This window comes from Eurosta solidaginis, chromosome 2 (genome assembly GCF_040869045.1).
Source record: "Eurosta solidaginis isolate ZX-2024a chromosome 2, ASM4086904v1, whole genome shotgun sequence".
Lineage (NCBI taxonomy): Eukaryota > Metazoa > Arthropoda > Insecta > Diptera > Tephritidae > Eurosta > Eurosta solidaginis.
In genome coordinates, this window is record NC_090320.1 from 25,703,920 (window position 1) to 25,723,585 (window position 19,666).

The 19,666-nt window shown below is 29.8% G+C and overlaps 1 protein-coding gene across 4 annotated transcripts in view; it reads left to right on the forward strand.

Moving 5' to 3' along the window:
- Positions 1 to 19,666, forward strand: part of LOC137239402 (scavenger receptor class B member 1) — a 148,748-nt gene that overhangs the window by 83,441 nt on the left and 45,641 nt on the right. For all 4 annotated transcript variants that reach the window (XM_067764671.1, XM_067764669.1, XM_067764672.1 and 1 more), the window contains 3 exons: positions 7,901 to 7,992; positions 8,907 to 9,067; positions 14,701 to 14,845. In XM_067764671.1, coding sequence (XP_067620772.1) covers positions 7,901 to 7,992; positions 8,907 to 9,067; positions 14,701 to 14,845 — 398 coding nt within the window. The remainder of the gene's footprint in view (positions 1 to 7,900; positions 7,993 to 8,906; positions 9,068 to 14,700; positions 14,846 to 19,666) is intronic.

Below are 19,666 nucleotides of genomic sequence, written 5' to 3' on the forward strand. Positions count from 1 at the left end.
TTTTCAAGAATGATGTCAATAGCATTTTCCGGTATTGCACCTAATCAAGCCTTTATGTATATAGACGATATTATAGTCATTGGATGTAGTGAGACCCATCATTTAAAAAATTTGGAGAAAGTTTTTGAGACATGCAGAAAGTTTAATTTGCGGCTTAATCCTAATAAATGTAATTTTCTTAGATCTGAGGTAACATTTTTGGGGCATAAATGTTCAGCAAAGGGTTTGTTACCTGATGATTCAAAAATAGAGGCAATTAAAAAGTATCCTAAGCCGCGTGACAAAGACGCAGTTAGAAGATTTGTTGCATTTGCAAACTATTATAGGAGATTTATACCTAATTTTGCTTGTTTAGCGGCACCTTTGAATCGTTTGAGTCGGAAAAATGTTGAATTTAATTGGGATACCTCGTGCGAGCTGGCATTTGAGAAACTAAGAAAAAGTTTAATGTCTCCAAAACTTTTGCAATATCCAGATTTCACTAAAGAATTTCTAATAACAGTTGATGCTTCGAAAATTGGGTGTGGTGCGATATTGAGTCAAGATCATAATGGTAACGATTTACCAATTTGTTTCGCTTCAAAAGCATTTAGCAAGTCTGAACAAAATAAAGCAATTATCGAATTAGAACTTTTGGCAATATATTTTGCAGTTAAGCAGTTTCGGCCATACGTTTATGGTACACACTTTATAGTGAGATCAGATCATCGGCCGTTAGTTTATTTATTTAATATGAAAGATCCTACGTCAAAACTGTCTAGAATACGTTTAGAGTTATCTGAGTATAATTTTACTATAGAGTATATAAAAGGTAAAGCGAATGTAGGTGCAGATGCTCTTTCTCGTATAACTATAGATGAGTTAAAAAATTCGACTAAACATATATTGGCAGTACAAACAAGGTCAATGACAAAGCAAAAAGAGGAAATACAGATACAAAACGATAACCGACAAATACAGACAGAAACATTACAAGTTTACGACAAATTTGCTTATAATTTTTCAAATAAAATCCCGAGAATAAAGTCGAATATAAATTATGATAAGAATGGTGATGTTAGTAATATAGAAATGTGTGCGCACTTAAAACATAAAAAGCTCGAGCTACTTAATTTTGAGATTGTTAACAAAATAGTGAATTTAGATGAGCTACTTTTGAGGCTGGAACATAATGCCGGCAATCACAATATTAAGAATATTGAATGGCAGAAAGATGATAATATTTTTCATCATTTTACTATTGCAAATTTTAAAGAAACCGGGAATAAAATTTTAAAACATTTAATAATTATATTGACAGAGCCAGTAAATACGGTAACTGATGAAGACACGAAATTAAAACTTATGACAGTTTATCATAATGATCCAATATCAGGTGGTCATTGTGGATATAAGAAGTTATACGCGAAAATACGTACAAAATATTTTTGGAAAAATATGACGCGCGATATTGCTAAATTTGTTAAAAATTGTGAAAAATGCCTGTTAAACAAAGTTAAGCCCAAAACAAAAGAAAATATGGTGCTTACACCAACACCTTGCAAGCCTTTTGATATAGTAGTTATAGACACGATAGGACCTTTGCCTGAGTCGAATAATGGGAATAAGTTCGCAGTTACCATTATGTGCGATTTGAGCAAATATTTAGTTACAATAGCTATTCCAGATAAGAGTGAAAAAACAGTTGCATCTGCAATTTTTGAAAGTTTTATTTTAATTTATGGAATAATGAAATCTATTAAATCAGATTTAGGTACAGAATTTAAAAATGAAATTTTTGCGGAATTGACTAAACTTTTGAAAATTGAGCATAATTTTTCAACACCTTATCATCATGAAACTGTTGGTACTATTGAAAGGAATCATCGTGTATTTAACGAATATTTAAAAGCTTACCTTGACGATTCATTTCCCGAATGGGACGTTTATTTAAAATATTTTACATTTTTGCATAATACAACAACAAGTACTGTTTTTGATAATCTATTTACACCTTTTGAATTAGTATTTGGTAGAAAAGTTACTTTGCCAAATGAGTTAAAGAAGGAAAATATAGATCCAATTTATAATGTTGAAAATTATGCAAAAGAGGTAAAATATCGTATGCAAAAGTCACATCTACTTGCAAAAGAATTAACTAATAAACATAAAATTAGAAATAAAAATGTTTACGATAAAACAACAAAACCTTTGACTATTAATATAAATGATCGAGTTCTAATACAAAAAGAACCTAGAGATAAACATGCAAACATATATCAGGGCCCCTACACTATAACAAAAATTGATGGAGTTAATGTAACAATTTTTGATAACAAAATTAAAAAGAAAAAATTAGTACATAAAAATAGAATACATAAGATAAAATAAATATTCTTATATTTTAGTTTTAGCATAGACTAAAATTTAGTTGTTGGATTAATAAAAATTAAAAAACTCAAAAAAAAAAAAAATAAATAAATAAATTGTTTACTAATACAAATTGAATTTAATATTTGAATTATTAACATAATGTTTAGAATATAAGTTAGTAATTATTTGTAAATTACTTAATGTAGTATTAACCTAATATAGTATTAACATAGTAGTAATAATAATAATTAATAAATAAGTTAGTCTGATTTTTTTTTTTTTTTTTTTTTTAATACAAATTGTTCGGAATGATCGAATTTTAGGAAGGGAAGGTACCCCTAAATAATGCATATTCGTTCATTCAAAACAATTAATCTTGCAGCTGAATAAGCAAGAAGGACGTGACAAAACTGATCATTTTGTCACATCCTTCTTTTCGAAAGGAGGGTGATATAATACACTTCCACCTTGCGCACTTGTGTGTATTGAGCTTAGTATGCAATTGAAAATATTTGGATTTTTCAAATGCATAGTAGGCGAGGTGAAAAAATAATTTGTTTTAGTTTTGGATTTTGATTTGGATGTGATCGAATGTAAAGAATCGTGTTCATCTGATATGCAAATTAATAACCAAATTTTAAAAAATATATTTTAATTATTAAATAAAATATTAATATAAATAGTAACAAAATATACGTGTATGTGTGTGTTATTTAATTAAAGCGTATGCCTGTGTATTGGTGCATAAATGCACGTAAGAAGACATTCCTTTTATGGAGTCTTTATAATGGTTAATTTAATTTATGTCGCTATTGTAACATATATGCTGTTTTGAAAGAAAATGAGTAAAAAATGAAATGAAATGAAATGAAACTCCGCACTGGTATCCATCCTCTTCAGCTACCTTATTCGCATCTAGTTTGCAAGGCTTGACCTCAGTAATCAAGACCAACGCAGAGACATGAGACAATGTATATTATATATAGAAGCGAAAAAGTGTTCATATTTTGGGGTGTTCTTTATTCGGGTGTTCAAGTTGTAACGAATATCGGGGAATTCCGCTTATTCCAAACATGCTAACGTTCGAATCGCTAGACTCTTGAACAAATAACTCCAATGTTCAATAATGCAAAATGGTGTTTATTAGACAAATTTGAGAGTACTTCGCAATCAATAGCGTGCTTAAATCAAAACTGATTACTGATTAGTCATGCCTCAGCTTGCGCTGCTTTTATACTCTCGGTTTCCTCGTTCACCCATTTCTCCTAAGGTCTAGTAATTTCGCGAACTTCATGCTTAGTTACCAGCCATATACATGTATATTTGTAGTTTGTAGCCATATGCGTGTGTATGCGTGAGTACTACTTCGGCTGATTATTACATGTGTTTGTGAGTATCTCTTCGTTGCCTTGTATGTAGGTGTGTAAATGATGATTGATTTGTTTACGTACATACGAGTGGCTGCTTAGTAACAGCTTAGTGATGCTAGTATCACTTAGTGATGCTAATATTCGTCACAATATTATCGCGAGTCCACTGTATTTTAATTAAAGAAATAAGTTGTTAAAATTGCAATCAAAATAACTTATGTTATTGTGCTGCATAATATATAATTTTAAAGCTTTAATTCGAGAAAACGATACCAGTAGATCGGCTGTTTTGCTCGATGAATTCTGAAGACTATAATATGATAATGCTACAAATCTCTCATCCCTAAATCCTTAACCTTTGCCATGCAGTGACCCTGAAATTCTTGCACTGTATTAAAAATGCTCATATTACATTGTGTAGCTCATATGATGCCCTTTATTATGATTACCGCTAATTAGGGTAACAACAAAGTTTTTAATGATCTTTAAAGTAATTCATGGTAATCAGCAGACAAAATTTTCCTAGAGAGAAATTAATTCCATGAAATTTTAGTATGCTTTAATACAGGTAACCCCACTCATATTAAAACTGCATTTCCGAGAATCGAGCGTCAAACTCCAATTTCTGCAGATTCCCTCATGTTCTTTCAAACCATTAAAAATTTTGCCATATACGGAAATCAATCTGAAAGACATAAAGGCTATTAAAATCATAGCTGGAAATGGCATTAAGAATTTCTTGCAAAATAACGTTATTCTCCTATGAAACTTGTTTAAGCGCAAATAAAGGCATCGTCATTAACGCAAAACGTAATACAAATAATGCTCAAGGGAATAAGGATGCCTACTTGGCGATGATAAAAATGACCAGCAAAAAATTATAAAAAGTGTAAATAACTGTAGCATTTGACTGGCCAGTGACGGCGCGTGATTGGCATTAACATCGCCAAGTACAGTGGAAATTTACACCCAAAGGAAAAAAAATTGCCCTTTTTTTGCACGTATGTAATTGTCTACTATGCACTATGTTCCGGCGTATGTTTGTATGTCGTAGATGCAATCGCCAGCATTTCATGTCAGCGCTATAGATAACGCTGCTGTCAACATTCATTTGGCAACTAAAGCCAGAGCAGACATACCACTTGTAGTGACTACTTAATGGACTTGAACTTTTACTTTTACCAACACATCCATATATATGTATACACATACATATATTGCAATGCAGCTGTGCTCATTAAAGTGCAATCAAAGCAATATTGAATGCAGAAAAAAGGGTTTAAACAAGGAAAAGAAGAACTATACGCTTACAGCAGAGGACTGCATGAGTGTCTGTTGCTGATATACTTAGTATATTGCTAATCTTCTCTTTTTCTCTTTCTCTCTCGCTCTCTTTGTCCTTTCTCTCTCTTTCTACCTTTTCTATCTATCTCTCTGATTCTATAACACTAACTTCTTCAACCTCTTCTCCTATCACGACGCCTACCTTTTAGTTTTAGTAGAGCTAACAATTCCTACTCGAGCACAAGCAAGAATTTCGAGGCTCGAGAAATTGAGAGCTTGGCTTCTTAGATATTCTCGAGTATCTGCTGCACTGCTTGTTACATATGTAGAGCTAACTATTTCTTCTCGAAAACACAAGCGAAAATTTCAAGACCCAATAAATCGATAACTCTCGAATCTCGTTATGCACGTAAAGATCGCCCCCTGCTTGCTACGCTCGCCAACCCCCACCTCATCTTCCGAAACCTTCGCTATCTCCAGTGGAGCCCCGACATTTCATTTTTGAATGTGAGGGCGTGACATTGTTCGCATTCTGTTTCTAAATCTCCCATATCCAAATATTCAATCTTTGACTCCGCATCATATAACCCTAACGTCAATTTGCTTTTCTTTGCTTTTGCCATACGGTAATTTTCTCGTGCTGATTTACGCTTCTCGGCTTTCCTCTCCTCATATTTTTCCGCACGGTTTTTCAAAATTTTTAATTTGTTTTTCTTATAGAATTTCACATCGAAATGTAATATTTTCACTTTATTTTTCTCAACAAACCTTTTCTTAGCATTGCGACGTATAACACGTTTTCTCTCCGCCAACTCAGCTTCGGTTAAATTAAAAAAAAAAAACAGTACATACTACAGTGATAGCAGATGTAGGAAGTGCGGGTTGGAGGAGGAAACGATCGAGCACGTTCTGTGCTCGTGCCCTGCACTTGCCAGGCTAAGACTCCAGTTATTAGGAGTGATACAGCTGTCAGATCTAGAAGCAGCAAGTGGCTTAAGTCCTAGGAAGCTTCTAGTATTTGCCAAGAGGACGGAGTTATTTTATAACATAGGTCCTGGTTTTTTGATAGGGTTTTTCAGTTTGGTCGTTAAAACAAACTTCTGGTAACACTACGGACTCAATCAGTCTATGAGAGGTCCTCATGGACCGGCCAGTTCAACCTAGCCTAACCTAACAGAAAGATCATACCACTGAAATAAAATATTCCCGGAAGAAAAAACTTTTTTATATAATAGAAGGACGAGCGGGACCCGTGCGCATCTTGCGCAACCAATATAAAATTCTCTTATCAAATATCAACAGAAATCAGCTGTTGGATCGAGATATTCACAAAGATCGTATTTGTGGTCCGAGTTGGCTCATATTTGGAACACATAATACATACAAGAATAGAAAGCGACCTATGAAGAATCGCCGCTAGGTGGCGCAAAGATCGAGATATTCAAAAAAATCGTATTTGTGGTCAGATTTGGTCCATATTTGGAACACATAATACATACATAAATAGAAAGCGACCTAAGCGAATGACCGCTAGGTGGCGCAAGGATCGAGATATTCACAAAAATCGTATTTGTGGTCCGATTTGGTCCATATTTGGAACACATAATACATACACGAATAGAAAGCGACCTATGATGTCCGATTTGGCTCATATTTGGAACAAATATAACATACAGTCCGGTAGAAGTGACATCAAAATATTTTTGAGTTGGAGGAGGGACAAGAATACGTGACGCAGAGTCGAGTAAAGTCTTTGGAAGGATTGTGTATTGAGGACTTAGATTGTAACAAAAATGTCAGGAAAGAGTCCTTGTAATAATGAGTCACTAAATGAACTAAGTAGAATGAGAAATAATAGGCAATTAAATAAAGACTAAAAACTTGACCCAACACCAACTGAACCTTAATCAGGTTATGCCACGCCCCACATTTTTAGAAATTTCACGCACCCAACGCTTTTATGTAATTGTCTGACCAACGCTCTAGATTGATGAGGAGTGTGATGGCTGGTACCTAGTTTTTAGTATTATTATTATTTCAACTAAGTATTGTTTACAATAAAGCCGTTTAACTTAAAAAATTTTTTTTAAATATTTTATTGTGTTAAATTTGAAAGTACACTAAATATAGTTTTGATATAACTCTAAAAATTGTTAACACTGCACTTTAAATTTTTGTGTGTAGCTAAGTGAAAGAGACGCTGTCATGATGCATACTGACCTTCACGTTCGCTAAGATGATAAAACATGTGTAGGACTACTCACTACAGAGCCTTATCTGACTTCGTTGGGAAGATAAGCTATCGGTATTAATTCGACAGTGGTGCGCTTTGGTGATGAGGTTCTGCGTATCTCTGATACGAGCAATCGCTGTTTTTGTCTTTGTATTTATAATTTTTTGAGTGCCTTGTAGAAACAAGTTTGACATCCTTTTACCAATAAAATAGCATTGTACTAGACAAAGATACATCACTAAGTTGAGGTTGGTCAAGGGCAAAGTAAAACTAAGCAAAGTTAAGTTATTCCCATGAGAAGGGAAGAACATATGAAATTTGAGACGGTTGAATGCCATTGACAATCCTGGAGGTACAAATGCACACAAATCGATCTATGTACCTCCTTATAAGGACTTATGTACATTGTAGAAATAATAATTTCTTGCTCTTGTTCAAGAGTGGTCATGTTTGATAACGCATTTGTGAAGTTAAACAGAATTACAGTAACAGAAATGCGCTTGCCAAAGGCAAGTTATATTTACCAGCTAATAAAGGTCTACTTAGTAGATTAGAGTGGTGTAAAAAAGTACAGAGATTTTTATTTAAGTTTAAGCGTGTAAAGAATTATATTTTCGTCTTCCCGTATTAGCATTTAATTTAATTACTTTTTTTCTTACAGGTGCCTTTTTATTACTCGCTCTTGGCGTGCTTGCCATCACAACGGCTGTGCTAGTGAAAATATTTCATCCGTATGATTTAATTTTTAAATGGGTAAGCAAATATAATAAAATATTAGCAAACGCTTTTTACTTTCTTTTCTTTTATTACTTTACATTTTACTTAAATTTTTTTTTGTTACAAAATTTTGTTCGTTTCTTTTTTCCTTTTTATCTCATTTTTTTGAAATTTTTTTTTTACTATTTATTTTTAATTTTTATTTTCTTCTATAATATTGGTTTGTTTTATTATATTTAGTTATGTTTATATGTTTTTTTGGCTTTATTTAGGTTTTATACTTTATTTTTCTTGTTGTTTTAATTATATGTTTTATTTTTTTGTGTTAATAATTTTTTAAATTTATTTTGTTCGCTTTTTTATTTTATATTATTTGATGACATCTTTTTTATTTTATAATATTTTATTTATGTTTTATTACTAAAGTTTTTAAATTTTTTTTTAGTTGTATCTCATATATATTTACTTAATGTTTCAAATTATTATTTTTTCATATTTTTTGACTATTTTTGTTTTTTTTTTTTTTTTGGAGCTTCGTTTTCATCTTTAGATTTTTTCGTTTTATTATATTTAAATTTTTGAATTTTTATTTTATATTCATTGTTATATTTTTATGTAAATATTTTTTTTGCTAATTTTTGTAATTGTATATTAATTTTTTTTATTCTTTTTTATTTGATATTTTGTTTTAATTTTTTGTGAAAACATTTTTTTTTTTTTTTTTTTGATGTAAGATATTTTATTTACAAATTTCGGGACTATATTTTATTCTATGAATTAATTTTAAATTTTTTTTTTACTTCATCATTTTAATTTAGTTTTTCTATAATTTTTTGCGTTCTATTTAATTTTTTTGTTTATATTTATTTATTTTTTTTTCTTTTTTTATATCTTTTAACTATTTCAATGAACTAATCAACTTTTTTATACTTTTTTTTATCTTTCCACAGAAACTCACAATGGCAGAAGATGGCGAAATTTTCAATTTATGGGCAAAACCTCCAGTAGATTTATATATAAAAATTTATTTGTTCAATATAACAAATGCAGAGGCTTTCCTTGCGGGACGTGAAAAAATTAATGTGCAGCAAGTTGGACCATATGTTTACAAGTAAGTCAATTGAAGGCCTTTTTATAGGGCGTAAAGGGGTAAAAATTAGTTAGTTCTGTTGCAGGAGCACTGAGTATTTTTAAGAAGTATTCGGCTCAAATAATAAGTGAGGAAGTAGTCAATGTATTAAGCACAATTTCATCAATGTTTATTAAAAGAATTGAAAAAATTTCAGTTTTGTTAAAAAATTATGTACAGAAATTTTGGTAGTTAAAAAAAAAGTAATATAAGAAACATATTTTTTTAATTTCAATACAAAATTTAAAAAAAAAGTTTATCTACGTGCTAAAAGTAAAGCAGAAAAATGTTTGCATATTTTTTTTTTTTTTTGTTTACACGTACAATTTTACTTCAAATTTTTTTTTTAATATTTTCTTTACAGGGGTGACTCTAGAATTTGTTTGTACGATATGGGTATCAAATGAAAGGTGTTAATGAGTATTTTAAAAAGGAGTGGGCCTCAGTTCTATAGGTGGACGCCTTTTCGAGATATCGTTATAAAGGTGGACAAGGGTTGACTCTAGAATGCGTTTGTACAATATGGGTATCAAACAAAAGGTGATAATGAGTATTTTAAAAGGGAGTGGGCCTTAGTTCTATAGGTGGACACCTTTTCCAGATATCGCCATAAAGGTGGACCAGGGGTGACTCTATAATGTGTTTGTATGATATGGTATCAAGGTATTAATGAGGGTTTTAAAAGGGAGTGGTGGTAGTTGTATATGTGAAGGCGTTTTCGAGATATCGACCAAAATGTGGACCAGGGTGACCCAGAACATCATCTGTCGGGTACCGCTAATTTATTTATATATGGGGTATTCCATCCCATTTCGACCAATTTTGAACCCGACCCCTTAGAATTGGCCGAAAGTTTTTCTTCTTTTTCTAGCTTACGAAAGACGTTTTTCAGAATTTTTTCAAATTTTTTCATCCAACTCAAAAAAAGTTATGAATTTAAAAAAAAAACACCGTTTTTGTTTTCAAACTGCTATAAATTTTTCAAAATTTGACCGTTTGGGATCTTTTTTTTTAATTTGTTTTTAAATGTACTTTTCGGAAAAAATACAAAAAAATTTTTAAAGTTTTTTTTTATTTTTCAGTTTTTCGAGATTTTTCGAATTTTGCCATTTTTTTTTTCTCATAAAAAACTTCAATCAATCCTGCAATAATCCCCACTAATCCCGGAGTGGGCCGATTTTTTTTTTATATTTTTTTTATTTAATTGAAAAAAAAATTTACAAAAATAAATTTTTTTTTTTATCAATTTTATTTATATAACAAAAAATGTAAGGAAATGATTTTTAAGTATTCTTTTCTTTATATATTATGGTAACCTACGATTAAAATAACCAGGATTAATGACTGACACAGTAAACATGTAAGTTTTCTAAAAACAATGTAACAAATTGTGAATTTATTTTCTGGCTTAACTATTTTCGAAGCTTCTTTACGACATGAACTGCAATGAAAAATTAAAAAAAAAAACTTTAAATATTTTTTTGTATTTTTTCCGAAAAGTTTAAAACCAAAATTAAAAAAAAAAGATCCCAAACGGTCAATTTTTGAAAAAGTTATAGCATTTTGAAAACAAAAACGGTGTTTTTTTTAAATTCATAACTTTTTTTGAGTTGGATGAAAAAATTGTTTTTGTTTTTATCGGCCTATTGATAAATCATTCCAGGTTCGAATCGAGCTCAAGGCCAGAACAATAATAAAACAAAATACAATTTTTCAAATTTAGAAAAATTAAAAAAATAACAATAATTATCATTAGAAAAAAATTATTGTTCTGGCCTTGAGCTCGATTCGAACCTTGAATGATTTATCAATAGGCCGATAAAAACAAAAACAATTGTTAATAAACCATGAGAACTTGGGAATGTCAAACAAAGTAATTGACAATAAACAAAAATCCAGCATTATCAGTGATTTGCACCAGATGGCGCAACACTGAATAAATATAGTTGGTAAAAAGGAATAGAAGTAGCAAATTTGCCAGTCAAACAAACCACCCCTGTATAGCTAAATGGTTAGCACAGCATGCCTAAAGCGTACTGATGATGAAGGCTTAGCACCCTTCGAAATGGATCTATCTGCGCAGCTATGGCAGGTTGTCTGAAAAAATTTTCTACTTACTATTCCAAAAACAAAATACAATTTTTCAAATTTAGAAAAATGAAAAAAATAACAATAATTATCATTAGAAAAAAATTATTGTTCTGGCCTTGAGCTCGATTCGAACCTTGAATGATTTATCAATAGGCCGATAAAAACAAAAACAATTGTTAATAAACCATGAGCACTTGGGAATGTCAAACAAAGTAATTGTCAATAAAGAAAAATCCAGCATTATCAGTGATTTGCACCAGATGGCGCAACACTGAATAAATATAGTTGGTAAAAAGGAATAGAAGTAGCAAATTTGCCAGTCAAACAAACCACCGCTGTATAGCTAAATTGTTAGCGCAGCATGCCTAAAGCGTACTGATGATGAAGGCTTAGCACCCTTCGAAATGGATCTATCTGCGCAGCTATGGCAGGTTGTCTGAAAAAAAAAAATTTTCTACTTACTATTCCAAAAACAAAATACAATTTTTCAAATTCAGAAAAATTTAAAAAATAACAATAATTATCATTAGAAAAAAATTATTGTTCTGGCCTTGAGCTCGATTCGAACCTTGAATGGATGAAAAAATTTGAAAAAATTCTGAAAAACGTCTTTCGTAAGCTAGAAAAAGAAGAACAACTTTCAGCCAATTCTAAAGGGGTCGGGTTCAAAATTGGTTGAGATGGGATGGAATACCCCATATGTAATACCACGAACTGTATTCCTGCCATGATTCCAAGGGCTTTTGATTTCGCCCTGCAGAACTTTTTCATTTTCTTCTACTTAATATGGTAGGTGTCACACCCATTTTAAAAAGTTTTTTTCTAAAGGTATATTTTGCGTCAATAAACCAATCCAATTACCATGTTTCATCCCTTTTTCGTATTTGGTATAGAATTATGGCATTTTTTTAATTTTTCGTAATTTTCGAAATCGAAAAAGTGGGCGTGGTCATAGTCGGATTTCGGCCATTTTTTATACCAATACAAAGTGAGTTCAGAAAAGTACGTGAACTGAGTTTAGTAAAGATATATCGATTTTTGGTCAAGTTATCGTGACGGCCGAGCGGAAGGACAGACGGTCGACTGTGTATAAAAACTGGGCGTGGCTTCAACCGATTTCACCCTTTTTCACAGAAAACAGTTATCGTCCTAGAATCTAAGCCTCTACCAAATTTCACAAGGCTTGGTAAATTTTTGTTCGACTTATGGCATTAAAAGTATCCTAGACAAATTAAATGAAAAAGGGCGTAGCCACATCCATTTTCAAATTTTCTTTTATTTTTGTATTTTGTTGCACCATATCATTACTGGCGTTGAATGTTGACATAATTTACTTATATACTGTAAAAATATTAAATTTTTTGTTAAAATTTGACTAAAAAATTTTTTTTTTACAGTGGGCGTGGTTGTTCTCCGATTTTGCAAATTTTTATTAAGCATACATATAGTAATAGGAGTATCGTTGCTGCCAAATTTTATCATATCTTCAACAACTGCCAAATTACAGCTTGCAAAACTTTTAAATTACCTTCTTTTAAAAGTGGGCGTCGCCACGCCCATTGTCCAAAATTTTACTAATTTTCTATTCTGCGTCATAAGTTCAACTCACCTACCAAGTTTCATCGCTTTATCCGTCTTTGGTAATGAATTATCGCACTTTTTGGGTTTTTCGAATTTTTCGATATCGAAAAAGTGGGCGTGGTTATAGTCCGATTTCGTTGATTTTAAATAGCGATCTGAGATGAGTGCCCAGGAACCTACATACCAAATTTCATCAAGATACCTCAAAATTTACTCAAGTTATCGTGTTAACGGACGGACGGACGGACATGGCTCAATCAAATTTTTTTTCGTTACTGATGATTTTGATATATGGAAGTCTATATCTATCTCGATTCCTTTATACCTGTACAACCAACCGTTATCCAATCAAAGTTATTATACTCTGTGAGCTCTGCTCAACTGAGTATAATAAATTGTATTTTCTCCTAAAAAAAAAGCAGAAAAATGTTAGCTTAGTTATACGTTTTTTTTTTTTGTATTTACACGTACAATTTTACTTCAAAAATTTTTTAAATATATTTTGTTTACATTGACCATTTTATTAAATTTATTTATTTTTTATAATAAACTAGCAGACCCGGCAGACGTTGTTCTGTGCTAATTTTGGTCTATCTGCATACATTTTAATAAGCTTTTTCCGTCTCACTCACTTCCACTCTTCACTTTTTCCTAATCCTTTTATTCACTTCTTTCTCCATCTTTTTCACATCTATCTATCTCTATCTTCGTCTCATTCTATCTCTTTCTCATTCTCCATCTCTATTTTCTCTTCTCCCAAGTTCTTCTCATTCTTTATTGCCAGTCCCAGAGGGTGGTATGTATTTTGTTGCAGTCCCAGTCCCACTCCGAGTCTCAGTCCCAGTCCTAGTCATAATCCCAGTCCCTGTCCGTATCTGGTCTACTTCCGGGGGATTTCAGGCAAATCGAATAGGACGTATGTAAATAGGTATGTGGGTATTATTAATTCACGTCTTTATTTCTGCTTCGCATGCATATTTATCAGTTTTGCCAGGTTGATGCGACTAAATCGAATGTCACAATGAAAATTACTTTAAAGCTCTCAGCAACAGCTTTCATTTGATCACCATAAGACACACACATTCTACGGGTACCCGGGTCCACGTTTTGGCCTATATCTTGAGACCCTGTGTGTCGATCGCAACCAAACCTACGTGCAAACTACCGCGTGAGGTATACGCAACTTATGTGAGAGTTTGAACAAAATCGACCGGCGCATCTCTTTAAACACCGGCTACAAACTAACACACATTTTAGGCTTTCTTTTTATATATAAGATTTTATTTTTCAATAAAGTAAATAAATTTTATTTTTTAATATTTTTTTTTTCAACAAAATATTATGTCATTTAAATTTTCTTGTATAAGGCAAAAACTTGTTTCTATGCATATCTTAATAAAATTTTCAGAACAAAATTTTTATTAATTCTTTTTCATACATTTTAATTAAAAAATATTTTTTCTTCATAGAGAAATTTTTTTATATAATAAATTTTTTTTCGATAATTTTTTTCTAATAAAATATTTTCTTATTTACAATACAAACATTTTTTTATTAACATTTTTTTCAGTGCTTAATTTTACTATACTTATCTCAAGAAAAGAAGCTCGGCCTTAGATCTCTTTGGAGGTTATCGTGTCTTACATTTATTTATTTTATTTTTATCTCAAAATAAAAATGTTTAAAACAAAATTTTTTTCGTGCAACTTTCTTTTTCAATTCAAAAATATTTTTATAGAGAAATATTTTTTTATAATATATTGTATACAATAACTTTTTTCTTTTAAAACATTTTTTTTATTTCAATATTTTTTTAGTGCAAACATTTTTTTCTTCACATATCTTAAAGTTCAAAACAAAATTTTTTATCTTCTTTTTAAATATTTCTCCATACACTTTTTCAAATTTTTTATTTTTAACTCAAATAAATTTTTTCTTCCTAGAGAAATTATGACTCATGAAAATATCACATTCAATACTAACAACACAATGTCTACAAGACCCAGCCATCCATTGGTTTGGCAAGAACATATGTCCGAGGGTAACAAAGAAGACGATCAAGTGGTTATGCTGAATATCGCAATGTTGGTAAGTGGAAAATAGTTAAAATAAAATTTTTTTTTATAAAATCTTAAAAGTAGAAAATATGCGCTGTTTTAATACGCCAAAATAATACAAAGCAAAAATAACATAAATTAAAATGTAAGCAACTTTGAAATCTATCATATACGGAGAATAGCATTGACGCAAATCAAATATAATTTACATTAAATATACAAAATTTATTGATAACAATTTTTTTAACAAAATCGAAGCTCAAACTGGTTTAGAATTTTGATAAACATTGGCATTAATTATATTTGGAGTAAACAAATTTTATGACGTCAAATTGGCTTGCTATTTTTAATCACAAAAAAGAGTTGAAATATAAACAAAAGACAGGTATTTGTAGAGGTATTCACTTAGGTATTAATAAATGAGCAAAGTTTAGCAAAAGAGTTTGTTCGATTTCATAGAATAATTTCGCTGTAATGAATAGGCGTGAGCGTAGCTTTTTTTTGCACTAAAAAGGCGACAAAGAGGGTGGGGTTATTCACAAAATAAGTAGCAGCTGAAGAAAGTAGTAAATAGCCATAAATTTATTTTTTTAGGAATAGAATAATATGAGAAAAATTACAAGTACATTTGTAAGGGTATTTATTCCTTTTAGTTCATAAAACCAAAGACTTAAGACACGAACTCGATAGAAGAGTGCAATATTACTTTAACGATGAACAGATGATTTATACGAATACAGAGGACTTTTTCGAAATTGCATTTGAGATTTTCAGCAGACGAAATATTCAAACAAAAATGCATTGCAAAGTGAATACCTGCACTGCATAAATGTAACTCAAGAAAATTTCCCCTTAAATCAATACTTCAAACAAGTCATTCAGTAATATTATTCCTGTTCTTGATTATTTCCATTATTACTATATTTTCTTTTAACTCAAAATGCGTAAACAAAAGGCAATTATTTAAACTCTAACTTAGGTCAATAAACGTTGCAACCTTTTGTATATGCGCTTGTAGGTGTGTTCACATTATATTGGGTTAAAAAACTTTCCTTTACAATATGCGTCGTTAATAACAAATGCATAAAAAATAATGCAAAAAAATGTTTAATTATGAGAACGCTAAGAAAAGTGGAATAATTTATAAAAATATTGCAAGATAAAAATAAAACATAAAAATCCCAGGCCATGGTCACTAGTCTAATTAATAATTAGCTTAAGCCTGTTGGTTAATCAATGTTGAGTAAAGTGAATTGAACTTAACTAGAATTGTCAACAGAGCCACATTAACATATGTAGGTACTTATTTACATACTTATAAACATACATCTATACATCGTACATATATTCATTACAAATGTTAGTCAATTTTAAATATGACTTAGCGCTTATTGCATGCAAGTTGTCACTGTAACAAAAAGGAAATTACAAATTACAAAAGCAATAATGAGAGGTAAAAATAAAAACAGCAAAAAAGTCACTGAAATAACATATATTAACGCTTATTTGTGTATGATTAATGCGTAATTTGTCTATGACGGCTGAGCTGTGAGTCACAATTTATTAAGTTGCTACTGTTTCTGTCATGAATGTGTTAATGTGCATGCCAATGTAAGTAAAGAAAAATAAAAATTTCCTGAAAATATAAGGTTTAAAACAAATTAAACCTCAAAAAAGAATATTTTTTAATAAAGTTAAAAAAACACATGCAAATGTTAATTTTTTAGATAAACATATAAAACATAATAAGATCAAGTCATCAAAGCCCTATACTAAAGAAAAATTTAACGAAAAACTCTACAAACAAGATGAAAAAATAATCCGTAAAAACTAGTTTTTGTGTAATAAACTGAAAAAAAAACACACAAAAAAAATATTTGTTAAATCCACATTTATCCAAAATCAAAACATTAAAATTTATATAACAATTAAATAAAATTGTTGCAAAAAAATTCAAACCTAAATTTCAGAATGATAAAAAAAATTTAAAAAATCCAAAAAAAATATTAAAAATCAAACGTATGCTTTTTTAATAAAGCCATATAAAAAATGTTAATTAAAAGTACAAAAAGAAAATTATGCAAATATATTCACTTTTTCGAAAAAAAAAATATTTAAAAAAGAATAGCTTTTGTTAAATTTAAAAGAAACCAAAAATATAAGTTTAAAAAAATTATTAAAAAATAAAACAAATGCTTTTTTTAATAAAGTCATATAAAAATTTTTAATTAAAAGAACAAAAAGAAAATTTTGAAAAAATATTGACTTTTTCGAAAAAAAAAATGGATTCTATAAAAATAACTTTTGTTAAACTTAAAAAAAACAAAAAATATAAAGTTTAAAAAAATTATTAAAAAATGATACGAATGCTTTTTTAACTAAGCCATTAAAAATTATTAATTAAAAGTACAAAAAGAAAATTTTGCAAAAATATTGTTTTTCGAAAAAAATAGATCTTAAAAAATATTTTTTGTTAAATGAACTTAAAAAAACAAAAGTATAATGTTTAAAAAAGCGCTTTACTAAAAAAAAATTAAAACATCAAATTTAATATTGAATTCTAAATAAAAAAAATTAAAATTTTAGATCCAAAAAAATTTACATTAGAATCAAAAATTGTACAAAGGTATAATGTTTTTGATAAAGGATTAAAACCTAAAAAAAACTGTTAAAGAAACTTGAAAAAAAAAAACACAAAAAAACCATTTTTAAATAAAACTAAAAAAACAAAATTTGAGAAATGAAATTAAACACAGATGTAATTATGTTGTGCTGCAAAAGAAAAAAAACAATGAACAAAAAAGGTTTGCCAAAACATTTTAAGTTTCAAACACAAAATTCCACAAACTCAAACAAAACATTTTTAAAATGTTTTAAGAAATATTAAAAAAAAAATTATTATAGAAAAATCTTTAATTTACATAAACGTTAAATAAAACAAATTGTTTTTTAGAAAAATATTTAGTAAAAATCAATTGACGCAAAAACTAAACAAAATTTTAAAAAATAAAAATATGTAAAAAAAACTAAAATTTTAATATGTCACCTTGCCTTACGCACTTTTATCGAATATCATATGCTTGTCACATGATCAAAAGGTAAAAAATTGTATACAAATGCACAGAACTACTTAGTAAAAATTCCAAATTTGATTTCCTTAAAAAAAAAAACAGGTTTTTTCTACTTTTCATTTTTTTTGTTCTTTTGAAAAATCACCTGCCCATTTACATAGTTAACTTAAATGGAAGTGTAAATATTAATTAAGCATTTTTTCACAATCAAATTCTTTTAACAAAAGAATTTTAATAATCAAACGATTGCTCAACAAATTTTTCATATACCATATAAACAATTGGCGGACAGTTTGTTGTCAAAAATTAAAGCAATTTCATTAATTACCGAAACAACAACAAAGTGTTGTGCTAGTATTTTTTTGAAATTATTTAAATACATATATAACAATTTTAAGTTGAATTTGCAATTCGATAAGAATTTTTTAAAAATAGCAAACATACCAGTTTTTTTTTTTTTTTTTGAACAAAAGACTTAAGACACAAACTCGATAGGCGAGTGCATAAGTACTTATTGTTCATAAATGTTAGGTAGGTATACAGATTTTTACTAAAACTTAACTTTAACCAATAAGCTCAATGTTTTATTAAAATGTGAAAAACACAAAAGACTTAAAATGCGAACTTGAAAGACAAATGCGGCTTAACAATAATTAGTGTGGTTACTATGCAAGCTTAATAAATAAATAAATAAATAAATAATAAATGTGTGAATCTCAATTGGTTTAAGCTGCAAATAAGCGTAATGAATTAATGCGATTCTTATATGATTTAAAATATGTTTAGTGCATTGAATAATTGCGATTAAATAGAACATATCTGTGCTTTTTTGCAATAACCGCTTAAGTCTTATATTTTAGTTTGCCGCAAATTGATATTTAAGGTTTAAATGCATATTTGAAAAAATTTAAAACAGCTACTCAATCAAAATTTCGTGAATCAGATGGCTTAATGTAAGGTCAATAAAGGCCACCGACTCTTTTTTAAAACGTATGTGTATTACAAGAAATGTTTGCACTTAAATAACTTAGTGGGTTATGGCAAATTTTGAAATATGTGATATGAAGATGTAAATCTTACATCGACTTAAGCCTTTATTGCAGATTTTGATTTAAATATCAGCCTAACTTATGTCGACACAGGTTTTTATTGCAAACAGTAAACTTAACGGCGGCCACCGTGGTGTGATGGTAGCGTGCTCCGCCTATCACACCGTATGCCCTGGGTTCAACTCCCGGGCAAAGCAACATCAAAATTTTAGAAATAAGATTTTTCAATTAGAAGAAAATTTTTCTAAGCGGGGTCGCCCCTCGGCAGTGTCTGGCAAGCGCTCCGATTGTATTTCTGCCATGAAAAGCTCTCAGTGAAAACTCATCTGCCTTGCAGATGCCGTTCGGAGTCGGCATAAAACATGTAGGTCCCGTCCGGCCAATTTGTAGGGAAAAATCAAGAGGAGCACGACGCAAATTGGAAGAGAAGCTCGGCCTTAGATCTCTTCGGAGGTTATCGCGCCTTACATTTATTTTTTTTATTTAAACTTAACGACTTAACTCAAAACGGAAATATACAGTCTCATACAGTGTCGAGATAAATATTTCATTTGTTAGTTTTATTTAACAATAAATACAATTTTTAACATAAAAACTCACTCCATAAATTAGAGAAAGTAAAAGGAAAGTTTGGGGTCATTGCACTCATATATATGTTTATATTTAATATAGTGAGCTAAGTTTCATTATAACCCTTTCATTAAGCAATGGAATTTTTTTAAATAAGTTGTA